Genomic DNA, 21,571 nt, shown 5'->3' with positions numbered 1-21,571 from the left:
GGATTCAAGATTTCCAATCTATAGTCAAATGTAGATTTTTAGTGGCAAGTATGACTGTTTTTGCCCCTCAAAATGATAAAAACAGCTTTTCATGGTTAATTACCACATATTCTTTTTATAATGCCAGTTCAGTCTATACATTGCCACTATTGTTTTTCCCAGGAAAACAGAGAGAGGCATGCAGAAGCCCAATCCTCTGCACCAAAAAGGGTCAACTGAATAATCCATTCCAGGGAGCAGACTCAACTTTCTCACTCTTGTAAGAAGTCATGCCAGCTTAAACCAGAAATAAAGGTGGAGTTGGGGGAGGTATGACAGTCTAGGGCCCATGTTTCAAAACCTCACCAAATGTTTCAAATCTGATCCCACTACTAGAGTTCTTTGAGGGGTCAATAAACGTGGACAAGGGGGATCCAGTGGATATAGTATTCTTAGATTTTCAGAAAGCCTTTGACAAGGTCTCTCACCAAACACTCTTAAGTAAAGTAAGTTATCATAGGATAAGAGGTAAGGTCCTTTCATGGATTGATAACTGGTTAAAAGACATGAAACAAAGGGTAGGAATAAATGGTAAGCTTTCAGAGTAGAAAGAGGTAACTACTGGGGTCCCCCAAGGGTCTGTGCTGGGGCCAATCCTAGTCGACTTATTTATAAATGATCAGAGAAAGGGGTAAACAGCGAGGTGGCAAAATTTGCAGATGATACCAAACTGCTTTAGATAGTTAAGACCAAAGCAGACTGTGAAGAGCTTCAAAAAGATCTCATCAAACTAAGTGATTGGGCAACAAAATGGCAAATGAAATTTAATGCTGATAAATGTAAAGTAACGCACATTGGCAAAAATAATCCTAATTATACGTACAAAATGATGGGGTCTAATTTAGCTACATCTACTCAAGAGAGAGATCTTGGAGTCACTGTGCATAGTTCTCTGAAAACATCTACTCAGTGTGCAGCAGCAGTCAAAAAAGGAAATAACATGTTAGGAATCATTAAAAAAGGGTTTAGAGAATATGCCTCTGTATAAAAACATGGTATGCCTACATCTTGAATACTGCGTACAGATGTGGTCACCTCATCTCAAAAAAGATATATTGGCATTGGAAAAGGTACAGAAAAGGGCAACAAAAATGATGAGGGGTTTGGTACGGGTCCCATATGAAGAGAGATTAAAAAGACTTGGACTTTTCAACTTAGAAAAGAGGAGACTAAGGGGGATATGACAGAGGTCTATAAAAGCATGACCAGTGTGGAAAAAGTAAATAAGGAAAAGTTATTTACTTATTCCCACAATATAAGAACTAGGGGTCACCAAATGAAATTAATAGGTAGCAGATTTAAAACAAATAAAAGGAAGTTTTTCCTCATTCAGCGCACAGTCAACCTCTAGAATACCTTGCGAGAGGATGCGGTGAAGACCGGGACTTGAACAGGGTTCAAAAAAGAGCTACATAAATTCATGGAGGTTAGGTCCATCAATGGCTATTAGCAGGGCTCGACAAACCGCTGATTCTACTCACCCATGGCGAGTAGATTTCAGCCGGTTGCTCCGTGCACCCCATTCACCGGCGCTGTGCACATGCGCAGTGCTGGTCTGGCGCACATGCAGTGCGGGGCTGGCGAGTAGCTCTCACCACGGTTTTTTAAGCCCTGGCTATTAGCCAGGATGGGTAGGAACGGTGTCCCTAGTCTCTGTTTCTCTGGAGGTGGGTGACAGGGGAGGCACCGCGTGAGGATTACCTGTTGTGTTCCCTCCCTCTGGGGCATCTGGTATTGGCCACTGTTGGCAAACAGGAGACTGTGCTGGATAGACCGTTGGTCTGACCCAGCATGGCCTTTCTTATGTTCACAAATATATGAATATATTTGGGGCCATACTTTTTTCAAAGTCTCATGATCACTATATTCTCTATGGAATTCTTCTATTCAGGCTTTTTTTCAGGCTACTGTTTTTGGCTACATTAGTTACCACCCTTCGAATTTACTGCTGACCACACTAAAAACAGGCTGGAATTTTCAAGAATGTTGATGAGAATTAAGCTCCTGACGCCTTCTGAAATCTGCTTAGTGTTTTTCAAAATCCCACCCTTATCTTTGATCCATTCCCAGTCCATTTGCCAGTATGTCTTTGATTGAAAGGGAAACAGAGTGGGTTTCAAAAATATAATTCTGCTTAAGACATCAAAAACTGTGAGAACAACTCAAATTGCTACTTCCCACGAGTGCACTGATGCTCATATTTCTTTCAAACCTACTCAAAGCTTGGTATGAGAGACTGATAAACAAAGCTATAATTCTTGATAAAAGGAAAATAAAATCTTTAACAATGATAGAAAAGTTCTGTTATTGTACAGATTACCATTCTTAGTAACAGTGCAGGTGTTTTATTGTTATTTTATTTCTCAACATGCACAATTAAAGGCAGGGCAAACAAGGTTTAATTAAGCAAAGAAAAAATGAATTCCCCAAAAAATGTAAAACATTTTAAAAGTTCTAAACAAGACAAGGACAAAAGAAGTCAAAGTATGCTCTCAGTTATACCAGTGTAAGTCTTGAGTAACTCCAGTGAAATCTGTGAGGTTACTCTGGAGTTATACTTGTGTACCCAAGATCAAAATCTGGCCCAAAGAGTTTGACTTTGTGCTAGAGCATTATCTCTGGTCTATTGAGTTATAACACTAAAGTGAATGTGGCATTTGAATTACATTCCAATAATCTGCCTCAGCATGAAAACAATTTAACAATTAAAACTTTGGCATTAAGAGATCATTAAGATATACTTAAACCTACTTAGCATTAATTTGTCTGGATTTTCACTGTGTCCCTTATTAAGCAGAATGACCCATGTTTCCACTACAAAAAACAACCCTAACCACATAGATTCAAATTCATACTCACTGTGGTCTTTATACAATTTGTGGATAAGGCCAGATTCACCCCTTGGGCACAATGGAGTGCAATTTGCAGCTTCCCTGCTGTGCCTGTTAGAATGGCTGCACTAAAGATTCAAACTTCAAACACAGGCAATTGTGATATCACAGGTGCTCTCCACTAGGGTTCTGACAGGGAAGGATAGCTTTAAAACTCAGTCGACATAGAATGTCCAAGGCTACGTCTAGACTACAAACCTCATCCCAGGAGGCATACCTGGGTGGTCGACAAATGCCTTTGATGTCGACACCCGCGCATCCAGACTATCGCTCTGAGCCGACAAACAGCTGATCAGCTGTTTGTCGGCTCAGCGCGGCAGCCATGTAAATTTAAATGAACCGGCGATTATTGAAATCGCTGCTTCACTTTCCTATGCCTGGTAGCCTCATCTACATGTCTCTGTCGCCAAAGGCATGTAGTCTAGATGTAGCCCAAGAGAGGCAAGGATGGTTTGTACCCCTATGCCCCAGAAATCCAGGCTGACTTCCTGCTGTCAGCAATACACTACCAGAGTTGCATCATTGTGAACTTATTCCAGTGCCTGTAACATCCAGTCACAAAGGTTTAGCTGAAAAGATGAGCCTAAGACAATATGCTGACAAATTTGAGATCTGACACCTGTCAGGAGAAAATTCCAGACATGGGCCTTCCAACCAAGAGCTGCTTTCACCGAGATCAGTTGATTTCAGCCATCACAGAGGAGATGGCCACACTCTAAAACAAACAAATGCCAAATCACGTAGGCCCAGATATTCAAAGAGGCACCTCAAGTCCATGCAAGTGAAGGGTGTATCTCAATACCTTTCATATTCCAGGCCAGACAACTTTACATCAAATTAAAAAAACAACACTTTGTCTTGCACCAAGGTATTGATGGGAAGCCACTAGTTTATAGAATGCCACAAGAACATACCTGCAATCTGCCCCCGATTTAGACAGGGTAGCTTAAAGCTTCTGAATGATTTGGTTTTAGTGTTAATTTAAATTCTTGGAAGGAAATGCTGGCCTCATTACAGTCAAGGAGACTTCTGTCAGGATTCTTCCTTACATTTTTTAAATCTAAAAGGCTATGTCTAGACTGGCATGATTTTCCGCAAATGCTTTTAACGGAAAAGCTTTCAGTTAAAAGTATTTGCGGAAAAGAGCGTCTAGATTGGCACGAATGCTTAAAAGTATCCGTGCCAATCTAGACGCGCTTTTGCGCAAAAAAAGCCCCGTTGGCAATTTTTGCAATCGGGGCTTTTTTGCACAAAACAAATCTGAGCTGTCTACACTGGCCCTTTTGCGCAAAAGGACTTTTGCCCGAACGGGAGCAGCATAGTATTTCCGCAAGAAGCACTGATTTCTTACATGAGATCATCAGTGTTCTTGCGGAAATTCAAGCAGCCAGTGTAGACAGCTAGCAAGTTTTTCCGCAAAAGCAGTTTGCGGAAAAACTTGCCAGCCTAGACACAGCCAAACTGTAACTTCTTTGGAAGCAGAGACCGTCTTCCTACTGAATCCGGTGCAACATGTCATTTTAAGGTCCTTTCGCCACAACTTTTGGGGCAGAGGGAGAGGGGTTGCCCAGAAGGTAGGCGTTCCCAGGCTATGTCTAACACAGCAACATTATGTCTAGACTACCTAGTTTTGTCGACAAAAGTGGACTTTTGTTGACAAAACTATACCAGCGCCTACACTACCGCTGAGTTCTGTCGACATAACGGCGACAGAACTCAGCAATTTTGTCGACGCTGGTATACCTCATTTTACGAGGCATAACACCTTCTGTCGACAGAACTCTTTGTCGACAGAACTCAATATGTCTGGACGCTCTTTGTCGACGGAAGTTTTGTCGACAGTATGTGTCGACAAAACTTCCGTCGACAAAACGCGGTAGTCTAGACGTACCCACAGTCTGCAGCTACGCAGCTGGCAGTTATTTCGACATACAGTCCAAATCATGTCGAGCTGGAGGGCCACTTGCTGCAACCCGTGACCCTCATTGTAGAAGGAGCAAGGGAAGCGGGAGGCAGAGGGCTCTGGTTTGAAATACCTGCTGTGCAGACAGCACCAACACTTGAATTGAGCTACTCAAGGGCAGTAGCTCCATTGGCGGGTTAGTTCCGAGTTAAGCCCCGCAGTGCACGGCGCGCCCGGGCAGGGCTGGTGGAGCCCGGCCGCACCACTGCGAGGGCAGGGCGGTGTCTCCCCAGGGTGTCACTGCGACTCCACCTGCCCGGGGAGGAAAGGGGCCCGGGCGTGCCCGGGGGTGCGGGCGAAGGGCGCTCGGCACTGGGGCTTGTTACCCGCGGGGGGGGGGGGGAGAAGGGGGGGTCTGCGGGCACGTCGTTCGTCGCTGAAAATGGGGATCCCCCCCGCTCCCATCTCACCCGCGGCTACGCCCCTCCCACTCTAACGCCCCTCCCCCCTCACATGCTCCGCCTCCCGCCGGCCCCCGGGCCTGCGCTCCGACGACGCGCTGTCGGTTACCGGCCGCCCCCGCTGGAGTCATGAGGCAGCAGCACGCGCCGCCCGCCCGCAACAATCCATGGGGGGGGGGAGACAGCCCCCGCGTCAGGCACAAAGCGGCCCCTCCCCCACACCCCGCGGGACCGGGCACCCCTCGCGGCTATTTGCAGCGTGACTGACTGACGAGGGCGCGCGCGCTGCCCTCGATTGCTCTCGCCTGGCGCCGGCTTGCGGAGCGGGCAGAAAGCGGCGCATGCGCGCTGTCGCTCCCCAGCCTTGGCCGCTGCTTCTGCCTGACCGCGGCGGAGCGCGGGAAAGGGGGTTGGGAGGTTGCCGCCCCGCCATGTCCGAGGCCTATTTCCCCGTGGAGCCCGGGCTGGGGCCCGAGGAGAACTTCCTGTCGCTGGGAGACATCCTGATGTCCCAGGAGAAGCTGCCGGGCCGCGTGGAGGCGGCTCTGCCCCGCCTGGCCGCCGTGCTGGGAAAGGGCTCGGGGGCCGGCCAAGGCGACTGCATCCCGGAGGTAACGCGCGGCCGGAGGGCGCCGGGACTACAACCCCCGGCAGCCACCGCGCGCTGGTGGGGGCGGGGCTTGTCCCTTCCCGCTGGCCTGAGGAGCGCTCCGTTGTGTGAGTGACGGGCTCCCGGCTGGAGCGGGGCATGCTGGGAAATGTAGGCGCCAGCGCGGTGTGACCAATGGGGTTCTCCCCGGGAGCGCGCGCTTGGCCTGGGCTTGCGCGAGGCTGCGGACTGCGCGGGGTGGGCCCGCTGGGCTCCAGCACGTGTACGGCCGCGGGGGGGGGGGGTCTCTTCGGAACCAGGTCTCCCTAGGCAGCCGGGGACTTCGCTTGCTAACCGCCCCCGGGCTAGGGCCTGACCGCGTGCTGCCCACGAAGCACTGCAGCGAGGCGTCCCGCAGGTCTGTGCTGCGAGTTGTGGGCGTCGTCCAGGGACCCTGCGCTGCCGTTCATTGCACCGCCAGCAGCACCCCAGCATCGCTGCACCTGCAGGGTGGAGGTCTGAATCCCCCCGAGGGGCAGCCAAGTTAGTCGGCAACTGGGGTGGGCAAAAGCCTCGCAGCGGGCTGGATCCAGCCCCTCGCATGTTGCCTGGGAGCCGGAGACGTGGGAGCTTCTTTCAACTGCTTCTTAAAGGGCTCCTGCCTTCCCCATGTCTGTCGGGCAGCGGGTTGCCTGGCAGCCACAGGCCACAGGGCAACACAAGAGCCCTTTAAAGAGAAACAGTTAAAAGGGCTGGCAGCTCCCGGCCCCCCTGGCGCATTGCCAGGGAGCTCAGCCCTTTCAACTGCTTCTATTTAAAGCTGTTACCTGACAGCTCCAACCAGCGGGCACAAGGCCTTTAAACCAAAGCAGTAGAAAGGGCTCATAGCTCTTGGTCCCACCAGCTCCTTGCCTGTGAGCTGCCTGTGAGACAGAGTCCTTTCAACTGCATCTTTCAAAGGGCTTGCGGGTGCCAGGCAACAGGTTAGTGGGGAGGGGGGGAAAGCTGTGTTATGTGAATTCTAAACCTCCACCCCAGACAACTCTGGGAGAAGGCTAGCCCCTGGTACCTTTCCCTCTGCTCCAGGACCCTTCCACCAGAAGTCTGGGGGGGACCCCAGGTCAAGCACAGCTGCCAGTTGGGTAGCTCTCAACCCCTCCCCTTCTCCGCCTGAGGCCCCACCCCTTCCAGGTCTGAAATTTGTGAAGTGGCCCCCTCTTCAAAAATTATTACTCACCCCGCTATAACTGGAAAAACTTAAAAAACGAATAGTCTTGCAGCACCTTAAAGACTAACAAAACATGTAGATGGGATCATGAGCTTTCGTGGGCACAACCCACTTCTTCAGATGAATGAATCCTGACAGTTGTAACTCTGAACTGTTATGGTTGTTTTTTTTCAACAGTTTACAACTGAACGTTGTAAACCTTGAACTTGAAACCTTATTATGCAGAAGAAAAATGCTACTTTTACCCATTTTAATTTAAATTACACAAGCACAGAAACCGTTTCCTTTGACAAATCTTTTTAAATGTTTTCATTTTAAATCTTTTTAGAAGTTTATTTTTAATAGCTTACTTTTAACACTTGATTATTTATTTATTTATTTATTTATTTTGGCCTCTGCTGCCTGGTTGCAGTGAATGATTGATTCTAAGGATGTTAAAATGTGGTTAATTGACTAGTCAATGGAATTTCCATCGACTAGTCGATAGGCACTTCCACATTCCTCCTTTGAAATGTACAAGAGCCCCAGGAGGCTGACTTTGGACTCCACGCTGGTGCGTCTTTGAAATGTACGAGAGTCCCCAGCAGAGGCCAGAGTCGGGGGGGGGGGACTCCAGCAATGGAGTGATGGGGGGCTGGAGCACCAGTGCGGGATCCCCAGTGCTTGGGAGGGGGGAGGGAGCCCTGAGCCTTGGGGCCTGGATCCAGGCAAGCTGCGGGCCAGGCCTGAAGGTTCCCCACTCCTTCCTTAAATTTACTTCCTGGAGTGGTCCTATTGGCAGAATCATATGAGCAAAGTTGCAGATATTTGAAAGTGTCTGCAGGATCCTGGGGCTCTACTTGTAAATTTCCTTACACTGTAGTATTGTTTTTATCCTTTCAGGGTTTGTTTACGCGCCGCGTGCACTCACACGCTCTCTCTCTGGTGTCTATAGGTGTTATCTTTCTCAAATAAAAATCTGATTTACATTCGTTTCCACTACTACACATTGACATCAAATCACTCTCTGGTGAATCTTCAGTGTACATCTAAATCTCATGTTTTTTTGTTATCCTGGTCAGAGTTTATTTACCTCTGTTTCTGGGGGGTGGGGTTTCTGTTGTGTGCATGCAGGGCTCAAAGGTGGAAATACCCCTATGGCTAGCAAAAGGATTGTATGACATCAAACGGAGGATACTTTCAGTGGAACTGCCTAAGATTTACAAGGAAAGCTGGCGGACGGTGTTCAGTGCTGATGCCAATGTGGTTGACCTTCATAAAATGGGGCCATACTATTATGGTTTTGGCTCCCAGCTCTTGAATTTTGACAATCCAGAGAATCCAGAAATAGCTCAGACTATACTGCAGGCAAGTATCTGAAACCATATTTCCTTTGGTAGCTTTGGATTCCTTTTTCTTTGCTGCGCTCAGGCAAACCTTCTTCTGTTGTAACCATGGTTTTAGCTTAAATAAGGACTTCCAGGTCAGAGAACATAAGAACATAAGAACGGCTGTACTGGGTCAGACCAAAGGTCCATCTAGCCCAGTATCCTGTCTACCAACAGTGGCCAGCACCAGGTACCCCAGAGAGGGTGGACCGAAGAGAATGATTAAGCGATTGTCTCCTGCCATCCCTCTCCAGCCTCTGACAAACGGAGGCCAAGGATACCATTTTATCCCCTGGCTAATAGCCTTTTATGGACCTAACCTCCATGAATTTATCCAGCTTCTCTTTAAACTCTATTATAGTCCTAGCCTTCACAGCTTCCTGTGGCAAGGAGTTCCACAGGTTGACTACACGCTGTGTGAAGAAGAACTTTCTTTTATTAGTTTTAAACCTGCTACCCATTAATTTAATTTGGTGTCCTCTAGTTCTTCTATTATGGGAACTAATAAATAGCTTTTCTTTATCGGCCCTCTCCACACCACTCATGATTTTATAGACCTCTATCATATCCCCCCTCAGTCTCCTCTTTTCTAAACTGAAAAGTCCCAGTTGCTTTAACCTCTCCTCATATGGGACCCGTTCCAAACCCCTAATCATTTTAGTTGCCCTTTTCTGAACCCTTTCCAAGGCCAAAATATCTTTTTTGAGGTGAGGAGACCACATCTGTACACAGTATTCAAGATGTGGGCATATCATAGTTTTATACAGGGGCAGTAAGATATTCTGGGTCTTATTTTCTATCCCTTTCCTAATAATTCCTAGCATCCTATTTGCCTTTTTGACCGCCGCTGCACTCTGTGTGGAAGTTTTCAGAGAACTGTCCACGATAACTCCAAGATCTCTTTCCTGATTTGTCGTAGCCAAATTAGCCCCCATCATACTGTACGTATAGTTGGGGTTATTTTTCCCAATGTGCGTTACTTTACACTTATCCACATTAAATTTCATTTGCCATTTTGTTGCCCAATCACTCAGTTTGGTGAGATGTTCTTGGAGTCCCTCACAGTCTGGTGCATATAAAAGACCCCAGTGAAGTCAGTGGGCTTCAGTTGTATCCATCCAGGAGCCAGATCTGGTCCTGTGAGTTTTGTACAAGGAACAGGTTAACTGGCAGAGGAACCACGTTGATATATCACTTCTTAATTAACAGGAAATGTGAAGTGTCTGTCATAGATTGTGCCTCTGGGGGCAGAGTGGGTGCCTCTTTAGTTCCAGGCATCTTTCTGTGGCTATACGCATTGCTGGTTCGAAGTGCATGGTTGTCTGGTTGTCTTTCCCAGGGACGCTGCTCCCCCATGTACCCATTCATTTACAAAAGAGGCAAACAAAATAATCCTGTAAAACAGGCTCACCCCCTTGTTCTCTGCAAGGCAAAAGTTAAACCGTTTCTGAGAAGAGGGTGGGAGGTCTCGATTCCTCTGTGTGTCTGAGAGGCCCAGGTTGAGTGCCCAGGACTATACTGAAAGAAAACAAAGTAAAGATGGTCCCTTCACTTTTCCAAGCGGTCCAGGCAGCCAGGACTCATATGTAATCCTGCTCTGTGATCCTAGGGAACTCTGTTTTTCTCTGAATGCCACATTATCCTGGGCAGGGATATGTCCTTATAAGGAGCTATCCATCTCTGGACCTGGCAGTTGTGCTGGGACTGATGGTGTCCAGGAGAGCTCTTCAACCCCTTCCTGCAGTGATGATCTGCCTCACCGCAGCATCCCTGCTCCCTGTTAATGAGCAGAGTTGTGTGGTTTGTTTATCATGACATAAATGACGTTCAAAGAAGTAGAGATGACATTTGTGACTAAAGAGACCTCACTGAGAGCTTCAAAGTCTCTTATTTGGTGCTTGTAGCGCACCACATAAAGTTTTAGATGTCAAATCTCTATCCTAGACATAAATAAAACTCATATTTTTACGAGATGGGTGCTTCCGGAAGCATGGTTTCCTAAGAAATCTTAAATCCAGTTTCCAAAGATTATCAAGAGTTTAACCCTTTTCCTTTCTTGGTACCTTACTATCTACATGTTTTTACCCATAGTGATAGAAAAAAATCTTCAAAATTACCCCCTCTTTCTTTAGCATGTTGCATGTATTGTTTGTTTTTGAATGATACTGAATGCGCATTTACCAAACCATGCACGCACACACGTTCAGTCAGGAGTAGTACTATTGCCGTCAGAAAGGGGAGACCCATCTGGTTCAATTTCGAGACGAAAGGTATTAAGCCGCATTGTGACATGCATAACCACACATTCAAAGCCTCCAGCTGAGCAAGGACCCTGCTCCAAACCAATGACATCTTCCACTTGAACAGAGATGGAATTAGAATTGTATTCCGTTTCAGTAGCCTCTGTTGGCCAGCCACTCAACTAAAAGGCAACAATCACACTTGACCAAATCTAATTCCACGCAGTGGTACACGTACTTTGCAGCTAATATTTTGTACACTCACCTGTCCATGCTAGTTAGTTGAGTACCAGCAATCAGGAGCTAGCCCCCTACAAATCCGTGGCTGCCTACATGCAGACAGCGTAGGGGCTAGAAGCGTGAATCTTTTAGCTCCATAAACACAGGTCTCTAGCATTGGAGTTCAAGAAGCATCTCCCATTAGCCCTGGGTAATTCTGCTTTTCTCCCTTAGACGTTTATTGGCCGTTTCCGTCGCATCATGGACTCCTCCCAGAATGCCTACAACGAGGACACCTCTGCACTGGTGGCACGGCTGGATGAGTTGGAGCGAGCCTTGTTTCGAGCTGGCCAGAAGGGGCTGAATGACTTCCAGTGCTGGGAGAAAGGGCAAGCGTCTCAGATTACAGCTTCCAGCCTGGTCCAGAATTATAGGAAGAGAAAATTCATGGACATGGATGGCTGAAAGTATGAAGGACACACAACAGCAACGGGGGACACTGAAATAAAGGCCAGCCAATCTTGAGAAGGGACAGACTTTCCTCACAGTTTAACTGAAGTCCTTCTGCTTGCATTTTCAGATTGGACTAAAGCATGTTTTAGAGAGGCAGAACAAGAATATATCACAACGTTATATTACAGCATGCACTTACTGCTCCCATGGATTGATGGCAACAGTTGTGGGCTTCATGGCTGAATGGATATAAAAGGCTATGCTGGAAGAGGATCATTTAATATTTATTATTTCTATCATCTAAGTAGATCTGGAATTGCAAACAGGGATTCTAAAACTGTAGTTCCAACTGTAGTTCCAACTCTTTCTCCCCCTCCTCAGATCACACTTCCCTGCACATATTCCAGTGTGCTTACATGGGAACATCTGGTTCCAACTGCACGAGTCTGGAGGACATCCCAGTAACATAAGAGTGGTAAAGACTGCTCTGTGATATCCCCTTCGCTCTTGCTATGCCTTAATGCACCAGTACAAGTGCCTTTTTTTAGGCGTAAGCATCTACTATGAACCGATTCTTTTGCTGCTTCATTCTTGCATGTGATTTTCAGGCTTGTCTTTGGTACCTCCATAGAGCTGCCTTCTGTGTGTCCACACAGCAGTTAAAGTGGTGCTGCAATTTCCTGTGCCCTGACTTTACCTCCTGCTGGACTTGAACCAATGGTCTTGACTTGAACTTCTCCCCTACCACCAGTTCCTGAGCCATCTGGAATAAATTAACCCGATTGCTAGTTTCAACTAATGGTGAAGGGACAGAGTGAATGAATTGTTTCCTTCCTTCTGATTTATTATTTCCTTTCTGGAAATGTCATTTTTACCTTTGGGAGTGAATAGATTTAGAACTCGTTAAACAGCACAAGAGTTACTTATGGAGATGTCCTTAAAACATAGCTTCGCCTGTGAGTCCCGTTGTAGGACCCGAGAACATCCAGAAATACATGGTTCCTCTCCAGAAAGCTGCTTATGGGGCCATTGGCATAGTATTCTTGGGACAAGTAATTAGAAATTATCTGGGTGTTGCTTAGCCTTCCTTGAAAGGAAACCCTTTAAAAAGTAACTAACAAGAGGAGTTTTATCCTGAGAGGTGTTGAGAATCCATAGTGCCTGCTGACCTCATGAAGAGCTGTGGATGTTCATCATACTTGGGCATCTCTGGGGGATCAGGCCCAAGAAGTGCTCGGTTTTATATGGGCAGCTTGTTTTTGGCCGCAAATTCTTGGATGCTTAATGTAGTTGTTGGCTAAGGGATCCCACAGGATGGGCGAGTGGCCAGTCTTTGGGTCTCAGAAGCGAAACCTGTGCCTCTGCAGTTGGTCAGAAAAGGTACGTAGTCTGGGATATGACAGCATCTTCAATTTGCCACGGTCTCTGAAGTGCACAGAACAACCTGTCCTGTTGCAGGAGACTTCAGTAGCTGCTAGTGGACCATGAAAAGGGAGTTCGAGCATGCACGCTATTAAATGCCATTGTGCTAAATGACAGCATGCTAGGGAAATGATGCATTTTTATAAGAAGCTAATTTTTAGCCTGGAGTTCGTGTATTTTCTATTTTGGGATTTCTGTGCGAAATAAATGAGCGTTACACGCTGGTGAAGAACTCTCCATGCAAATCTCCATAATTGCCCTGCTGCTGAGAGTCCATTCAGGGCCAGGAGAAAAACAGCCACTCAAAAACCTTAGCCACAGAATCAGTGAAGTCTCGATTGGTAGAACCCACTGTGTTCTTCACGCAGATCCCAAACGCAGGAGTGTCACGCTGATACACTTCTGTGGGCACAGTGGCATCTGTCTGACTTGCAGCTCCACCTAGATCGGGGTGGGCAGTAATTTTTGCAGGGGAGACACTAACTTTGGTTATGGTTGTTGGTCAGTTCCGCCCCTCTGGAAGGGGCGGGGCATCAGGTAGAAGGGGCAGTTCCTTCTAGCAGACATACATCCCTGGCAGGGGAGGGAGATGCCAGCCGCTTAGAACAGAGAATAACTTCACGCACTCCCCTGCCCCCAGGTCTCTATTAGCCTGGGGGTAGGGGAGAGGCAGGGTGAACCATGGGCTAGATCCGGCCTGCAGGCCGGATCTTGTCCTCCCGGATCTAGACAACCCTGGCATTTGCCACAAGTCATGTTAGAGGCACTGCTAGGTTGACAGTAGGCTTCAACTTTTGATTTTGTTTTAAAAAAAAAAAAAAAAGCTTATGCAACCCAGTGACAGAAATTTTACAGTATTTCTGTTTAGATTTTTTTTTTTTTTTTTTTTTAATTCCAGGGAAACAGATCTGATGTTTTGGATGTAAACATTTTCTTGTAGCAGGTGCATCCCAAACATTGAAGCATTTTGATAGTACTCGAGTCAGAAAGTGAAAGTGACTGATGATTATAATACAGCCTTTATGTAGTGTTTGTGTTCAAAGCACTTACCATATATTAACTAACAGATTCTCATAATCCCACTGTGAGGAAGGGAAATATTATCCCCAATTCCCAGAGGAGAAAATGGAGACTTAAGTGATGCACCAAAGGTCACATAGCAATATGTTGGCAGAACCAGATTCTGACTCTTTCTCCATGCTCTAATCATTAGCACGCAGATGTTCCAAAATAAGAGCAAAATAGATACAATCTGTTTCCTTTGTTTAAGCTGCATGAAATGAAAACAGAAACTAATCAGCATCTTGGTTAAAAGTAATGTTAGGTTTTAAAAACTCAGTTTTAAAGGAGGCAGCATTGACTCGAAATCTAGTCTGTTTCCCAAACAACATGAGCTCTCTAAATACCCTTACCAATTTTTGTAGCTACACAATCACTTAAAAAAAAAAAAGGGGGTGTTTCAAAGACATGGAAACAAGTCTCCCCAAAATGCTGTCCTGCACACAGGGAACAAATTTAAACAGGTTTTTTTTCCTCTCGCGTGTTTCATTAACAAAAGTAGATACATTTTCACATAAATGTGGTACTTGTTTTTCTTTTTTTGGTAGGTAAATATTGCTTTAATACTCCCAGGCGGGATTCATAAACTCATGATAGGATTTTTTAAAAATAAAACCTGACACCGTCCTCTGAGATTGCAACCAGCAATTAGCAGATCTGAGATGCTCTTGATTTTCTTTGTCTTATATTCCAGCGGTTTCCAACTGCCGGTCCGCGGACTAGTGCCAGGCCGTGAACCACTGGCTGCTGGGCCATGGCACACTGCCAAGCCATGTCCATGGGACGGGTATACTTCTGGCACTGATACATCTTCCAGAAGGCCCATGAGCAGGGCCTCCCGAGCTGCATGTGCTCCCCCACAAGCAGCCGCTCATACCCTATGGCTGTGTCTACACTGGGCCACTTATTCCGGAAAATCAGCCGCTTTTCCGGAATAAGCTGCGAGCTGTCTACACTGGCCCTTGAATTTCCGGAAAAGCAATGATGCTCTACTGTACAAAATCAGCCGCTATTCCGGAAAAACTATTCTGCTCCCGCTCGGGCATATGGCCTTATTCCGGAACACTGTTCCGGAAAAGGGCCAGTGTAGACAGCCCAGTAGTCTTTTCCGGAAAAAAAGCCCCGATCACGAAAATGGCAATCGGGGCTCTTTTCTGGAAAAGCGCGTCTACGTTGGCTACAGACGCTTTTCCGGAAAAAGGGCTTTTCTGGAAAAGCAGCCTGCCAATGTAGACGCTCCTTTTCCAGAAAAACTGAAAATGGAATAGTATTCCATTTTAAGCATTTCCGGAAATTCATGCCAGTGTAGACACAGCCTTTAGGTGTGAGCAGGTCTACTGCCCCGCCCCCTGCAAGGAGCATGGGCTGGGCGCACCTTGTGTCACTATTCAATGCAGGAGGCCCCCAGCTTCCCTCTCCACCTATCAGGTTGCAAGGACGGGAGGGCCTCTTGACCAGGTTTGTCCATCGCAGCCACCAGAGTCAATGTTCCCCGTTTTAAGACACCTTCCGCCACAGGCTTCTATTGCACTGCGTCCCCCTGGGTGCCCTGCGTCTGCAAAATGGGCCCCCACGAGCGATGTCAATTGGCCATAGCACTCCTGTCAGCACTTGCACGTGCTAAAATTCGAGTAAGTGGAAGAGAATGGCGGGGCCAGAGTGATTCTAGAACCCGGGGCCAACCATCTACCCGGCTTGCCCACCCCCACCCCTTTCACCCTGCGGCCAGAAGCGCCCAACCAGGCTCGGCAGGTGAGGGGCAGTGGAGGAGGCTGTTCTGGGCCATGAGGGCGAAGTGGGAGCCGTCCCCAGCAGATGTACACGGCCGGTCCCATCCTGTTTTCTCCCTGCTAGAGAGAGGAGAGGGCTCAGTGGCCGCATTATGGAGTGGGGCGCTTTGAAGAACTGGCATCTCTCCCAGCAGGGGCCTTGCGGGATTATGGAGGGCCCCCCTCCTGGGGCTGTTGGGAACAGGCTCCTCTCAGTCCCCCCGGAAGGGCCTTGCTCGGATGGGTCTGAGCTCATGCCAGTGTGGAAGCAAAGGGTCCCACAAGCCTTCCCAATGTCCCCACAACATGGCAGGGAGTTAAGGGGGAGGAGGAAGGCAATCGGTAGACTTAACCTAGTTACCGAGTTACAGCACCCATAGGCCTGCACCTAGCCCCAGTCACCGCCTTTGCAAGCCCCTGGTCTTACTAGCGGTTCCCTTCTTCAGGGTGGCACGACCCACAAAGGGCAGCGACTGTGCCTAGCTTTACAAAGTCACTCCGCGAAAGCCGCTATGATCGAAGTTCTGCAAGGTGTAGCAAAAAGAGAGACCTTTCTCTCTCCTCTCTGGGTGAACTGAACAGGACTGGGAGCGGGGTTGGTTTTATAAATGTAACAATTGTAAATACCGATGAGCCTGGGTTTATCTACATTTTTCTATAAAGTTCTTAATTTGTTTAATACAATTTTAAGATAGAAAGTCACATTTTGCTCTGCAATACAGATAACAGTCCACAAGCTATTCCCACGGCACTGCCCTTGAAAATGGCTCTTTTCTTCAAAATGCTTTAGTCTTGTCTTTTCCCCCCACCGTTAGATTTGTCATTTTTTGCTTGATGAGAAACCTGTTTGAGTCCAAGGTATAATCTCTATTTGAATACCAGGAGGCATATACGAATACATACATATAATCAAGGGAATCTTGTACCCCCGCCTCGGCCCCCTGAGCCACCTCACCGCAGCCGGCTTCAACTCGGGCAATCACCATGTGACGGATGGCTGCCACAGCTGAAGCTGGCTGTTTGTGGCGGCTCTGGGGGAGGGGGGAGTATGTATTTTGGTGGACCAATAACATTTTATTTGCATATTTGCACTGTTATTTGCATAATGAATATGCAAATAAACTTACCAGTCCACCAAAAGTTTGTGAATGGATTTGCCTGTCCGTGGTTTAAGAAAGGTTGGGAGCCAATGGCCTTATTCTATTCAGAAATGCTTTATGGCTGTTCTAGAGACCGGATGCCAAAGCAAAGTCTTTTAAGGTATCTGGCTAAGCTTACTGTGTAATTTGATGAACACAAACTGTATTTCATAATCATACAGCAGCGAACGAAAGTGAGAAGAGTTTGGATTTGCATACTTGTACAACAGAAACAATCCCTGGCATTTGACAACCAAGTTAAAGAACACGTATTTAACAAACCAGCATAGTGGAAGCTCCCTGAAATACTGGCAGCAAAGCCCTGGCCGAATTATGAATTGGAAACCCCTTTCTAGTCTATGTTTGAGCTTAGATTCTCTTTAAACTTTTTTTTTATTGCTTCTCGGGTACTTTACAGCAGAGGCAGCCAGTTTACAGCATGAGGCCCAATTAAATATAAATAGCTTTTCGACCAACATGCAAAACCACCCTGTCCCGGTTCTGTCCTCCTTTTCACTTGTGTTGAAGCTTCTTTACCAGTTGCTTTGTGCTCTCATCAATGTTTCAGTCCATCCTCTGGGCTTGGGTTACTTCAGGTTGGCAGAGCGAAGGGATTGATTGCCCCAGCAGACTGTCAGCAGTAGGTGTAGTCATTCTGAGTTCTGTATTGGACATCCGTCTCCATTGCAGAGGTCAGGCGAGATCAAAAAAATAGCCACCAAGAAAGGATAAAGCAAAAAGTGGCACAAGACCTTTTAGCGCCTTCTTTTCCTGTTCAGTAGAGTCCTTCAGAGCAGACATTTCAGGGTGAGATTTTTGAAAGTACTGAAATGAGTTTGGAGCACAAATATTACTACAACTCAGTGTGGCTTGTGCTTGTAATTCATTTTAAAATCCCGCCACTGTTCTGGCAAGGGTGGTTCTGAGCTGACACTTAGGATACGTTTTGGTGTGGTTCGATGTATTTTAGATCCAAGGGAAACCAGGCACACAAGGGCTACTTAACCTCTTGCTTATTTATTGCAAGCTCTAAGCAGTTAATACAGTTGTTTAAGTTTTACAAGCCTTAAAAACAATTACTATACAATAAATTCTAAAGCAATGAATACAGCACAAAGCAATGCAAAAGCAATTAATAGACAATCTACTATATACAATAATAAAGCCTAATTAACTTACACTTCATCTGTATGCTACCTATAGTGCCAGGCAGGAGGTTGTGGTTCCTTTTCTTCCAGCGCATAGGAACGCCATGCACTGGATCGCCGGTGTGAAGGGCCTATTTGCTTCTAGTTACATCGAGCAGGAGTGTGGGGCAATCCTACCCATTCCCTCCCATCGATTGTTCTTACTAAGCCCAATTGATAGCAAAGCAAGACCTGGTCATTCTAATTATATCTGCCAATTGATTCCGTGTTGTGTAGGATACGTAAACTGCCCAATGCCCTATTTGGGGTACATCCTGCCACCCAAGCTGTTGCTGCTATGTGAGTAGTTGACAGTTTCATGGCTGCATCTGTACTTTTTGCTTATCAGAAACAGAAGTACCAGTGCAAAGTTGCTTGTCCTGGGATCTTGACATGGTCTCGCGTACCAGGCTTAATCTGCATTGTTATGCAAAACAATTCCTGACTCTCAGATTCCTTTAACCCAGAAGTCCCCAACACGGTGCCCATGGGCACCATGACGCCTGCCAGGGCATTTATGTGCGCCCGCCTAGTGACCAGGGCTGGCTCGAGCCATTCTTGCGCTCCAGGCACACAGCGCATGCGCAGCCCCCACCCCGGGTGCGCGGCGCATATGTGGTGCCATCTCCCGGGTGCGCAGCGCATGCATGGCCCCACCCCCGGGCGCCCGGCAGCCCCAAAGGTTGGGGACCACTGCCTTAACCCAAGCCTTACCTGCGGCTTTGGCAAACCAGACTTGAAACAGGCCTGGATTTGCTTTTAGGAAGGCATCACCATTTATTGCTAAGACAGGGTAGTGCAGGCTCCCCCGCAGTACGTCTGCACTGTGGAGCTATTTCGGGATGCCAGAAGTATCCCAGAATAGCTATTCTGCATCTATTGAAGCAGCTTGTAGAAATAGATTTCGAAATAACTGGCGGCTAGGGTCGTCAGGTGTCCCTGACATATACATGTCCTGTATTTTCTAATTAAGTAAGTTTTATTATTATCATGTTATGACATGACTTGTGCTCAAGTATTCTCGCTCACTCTCTAGGCCTGCGCTATGCGCTGCTATGCACTACTATGCCGATTTGCCACTTGGATACGAGTGTCAGTACGTAGTTGCGTACTGCCTGGCTGGTAGACATGTTCATGCTGCCCTCATCTGTCTCGTATCTCGCAACGCTCTTTTGAGGTAAGGAATATTTGGCAGCTTTATCAAAAAAGGCTGGCTGCCTTAAATCAAAATTTTTTGTATTTAATTTAGGATCTTGATATCCATAATGAGTGATGATGAAGATAAAACCTATCAACAGGAAAATTATATATATCACACACACACACACAGAGCTTGGCGAGCCCTGTTTGCCAGCCGTGCAGTTCAGCGTGCTGCGCACGCGCTGATCGCGCTGTGGCACCGTACCGGACCTTAATTGTCGAGCCCTGTATATCTATCTATATATAAAATATACCTTTCACTTGTTTGGAAGCAAAAGATGAGTTTTGAAAAATAAAAAATTGATAAAAGCCGCACAATCTAATGTAAAATATACAGCGTAATGTAGATTGTCAATAAACTTTCCCATATCATGTTGGTTTTCTTTTTTTTTTTTGTCAACAAATTTTTATCAAGTGTGTCCAGTATTTTTGTTGAAACCATCTGGCAACCCTACGGGCAGCTTTTTCCGACGTCCCGGTAAGGTTAGGGGGAATTTCGGAATAGCAAGTTATTACAAAATGAGCTCTTTTGAGCTTAGGGTGCTGTGTAGACGCACCCCTACAAATTAGGCAGTGCCTGAACTGACTGCATCAATTTGAGGAGTGGGGTATGTCCCAGAGACTTCTTGGTGCCAACTAGCAGAGAGGTGCAAAGAGTTGTAAGGGATCTGGTTCAGTTATAGGCTGGCATGTAAGGTCTGTATGAGAGGCAGTAGCCCACTGGTGTTGTAATCATTCCAAAATGTTTGTATGGAGAATATTTAAGGAGTTACTTAGCCATACAGGAAAGTGTGTACTTAAAAATTAAGGCCAGTAATCAGGAAATGGCAGGTTCTTTTTAAGTGGAGGGGATGTCGGGACATGTCTCCACTTGCTTGTCTGATCATTGTGTACTATGGATGCCAATTTGGAGATTGGCAGATGCTGATTGAGTTTGTATATTCCTGTCTTGTAGATATTGCAAACCAAAACAACTAGCAGGGGGCCTTTATGAATTATGGTTTATCTGACTTCTGAATTAGGACAGTCAGGAGTTATTAAATGTCTGTGGGCACAAAACAGGTATCCTGGATCTTTCACTGAGGAGGCAAACTGTTTGCCTGACCTGTCTCGTGAATGGATGATGATAACCAAACCTGTGTGGAAAACGCTCCCACGACTTTGGGAGAGTATTGCTCTATAAGACCTACAGATAAGTGATAAAATAACCTACAAGCAGCCAGAGTCTAGAACATGGGTTATGATTTTATTTTGTATGTAACCATTTGTTGTTAGTACTTCTTGCTATCACTTTAATGTCTCCACTTTGTGCAATAAACTTGTAGTTGTTTTCACTGTGTCTAAAGTGCCGTGTGTCAAAGTGGAACTGGTAAGCTAGTGTGTTCTCTCTCCTTAGAAGCAGCAAATCTGTGAAGACTGTCGATGTCCAGTAGATGGGCGGCTGGAAGCTCTTGAGAGTCTCTCAGAGTTGGGAGTGTTCCTGCTGCACAGTCTAGCTCTGAGCCAGCCCAACCATGGCACAGGGTAAACCCCTTCTAAATACAAAGTGCTTCCAGCCGCAGCTATGTTGTGTGGTGGTTAAAGCACAGCAGTGGAAGTCTAGAGATCTGGGTTCTGTCCTTAGCCCCATTTCAGTCTCTCTTTCTCTGCACGCAATGCCTACCTGATTTTTTTTATTGTATCCTTTGGTATATATGGTCATCCCAATTTTCTTCCACTATTTGATCTGAGGAAGTGGGTCTGGCCCACGAAAGCTCATCACCTAATAAACCATCTTGTTAGTCTTTAAAGTGCTACATAGTCCTGTTTTTTGTTTTAACTGATTTAGGAACTCAAGTGTTAGTTTCAAAAGTGATTAGGCACTTTGTCAGTGGGATTTTGTCTCCTATGTGCCTAAATACCTTTAACTATCTGGGCCTTTTTGTGCTTCAGTTTGTCCCTCAGTAAAATGAGGATACCAGCAACCCAAAGGCACTGGGATGTTGTGCGGTTTCACTTATGGGTGAATGCCTGCCAGTATTTTATAAAAATAAGAGCTAAGTTTTTAAGTGTTTCAATAGGTCTGCACCTCAGTGTTTGCAATAGGGACAGGTCCCTTTGTTTTTTCATCTGTGGAACCCCAGTTCCTTACTTAGGAAGGGCTCGATGGAGTATCTAAAATTTTCCCTATTTAGAAATCGTTCTGGTTTCTTGAATCAGCCCAATAACCGTAACGTGGTCACCATGCGGGCAGGCTTTCTCACACCCTCCAGCCTTCTCTCCTGCCTTACGATGCATCCTCACTGCTGCAAAGTGGCCAGAGAAGCAGGGCTGAGCTTGCGGTTTCTTCTCTTTGCGTGTGGTTTTCCCTCAGTGGCCATACGTCCGCTGGAGCGAGCGAGGTTCTAAGCGCTTAATATCGAGAC

At 46.5% G+C, this 21,571-nt stretch overlaps 2 protein-coding genes across 14 annotated transcripts in view; one reads left to right on the top strand and one right to left on the bottom strand.

Annotated features, from left to right (window-relative positions):
• The window catches only part of LOC102448420 (diacylglycerol O-acyltransferase 1), a 61,372-nt gene extending 55,843 nt beyond the window's left edge, over positions 1-5,529 (bottom strand). For 6 of the 10 annotated variants that reach the window (XM_075940475.2, XM_075940469.2, XM_075940471.2 and 3 more), the window contains exon 1: positions 5,347-5,445. In XM_075940475.2, coding sequence (XP_075796590.1) covers positions 5,347-5,425 — 79 coding nt within the window. In that variant the 5' untranslated portion in view covers positions 5,426-5,445. Of the gene's footprint in view, positions 1-2,898; positions 3,125-3,549; positions 4,107-4,966; positions 5,264-5,346 lie in introns of those variants that run through there. The other 4 variants (XM_089781407.1, XM_025187237.3, XM_025187238.3 and 1 more) reach the window with 4 other exon arrangements.
• Positions 5,530-5,635: 106 nt separating this feature from the next.
• Positions 5,636-20,959, top strand: GINS3 (GINS complex subunit 3). 4 transcript variants are annotated; one of them, XR_012906776.2, is made up of 4 exons: positions 5,636-5,905; positions 8,225-8,458; positions 11,172-12,770; positions 20,563-20,959. XR_012906776.2 is itself a non-coding variant. In XM_075940486.2 (3 exons), the coding sequence occupies exons 1-3, from the start codon at positions 5,726-5,728 to the stop codon at positions 11,400-11,402; spliced, it is 645 nt and encodes a 214-aa protein (XP_075796601.1). In that variant the 5' UTR covers positions 5,704-5,725; the 3' UTR covers positions 11,403-20,500. The 4 variants fall into 4 exon arrangements, 1 of the variants encoding a protein (XP_075796601.1); XR_016350486.1 differs by having other exon boundaries at positions 11,172-19,143; XR_012906775.2 differs by lacking the exon at positions 20,563-20,959 and adding an exon at positions 19,003-20,500.
• The last annotated feature ends 612 nt before the right edge of the window (positions 20,960-21,571 follow it).

The sequence above is a fragment of the Pelodiscus sinensis genome, chromosome 12 (assembly GCF_052426305.1).
Source record: "Pelodiscus sinensis isolate ZL-2025 chromosome 12, ASM5242630v1, whole genome shotgun sequence".
Lineage (NCBI taxonomy): Eukaryota > Metazoa > Chordata > Testudines > Trionychidae > Pelodiscus > Pelodiscus sinensis.
Note: the sequence above shows the minus strand (reverse complement) of the source record. Positions and strands in the feature narration are given on the sequence as shown.

Excerpts from the sequence above, each read along its gene's own strand:
- GINS3 (XM_075940486.2), top strand. The coding sequence starts at position 5,726 with ATGTCCGAGGCCTATTTCCCCGTGGAGCCCGGGCTGGGGCCCGAGGAG. Across the intron at positions 5,906-8,224 it reads AAGGCGACTGCATCCCGGAG|GGCTCAAAGGTGGAAATACC; the intron begins GTAACGCGCGGC and ends GTGTGCATGCAG. Across the intron at positions 8,459-11,171 it reads TAGCTCAGACTATACTGCAG|ACGTTTATTGGCCGTTTCCG; the intron begins GCAAGTATCTGA and ends TTTCTCCCTTAG.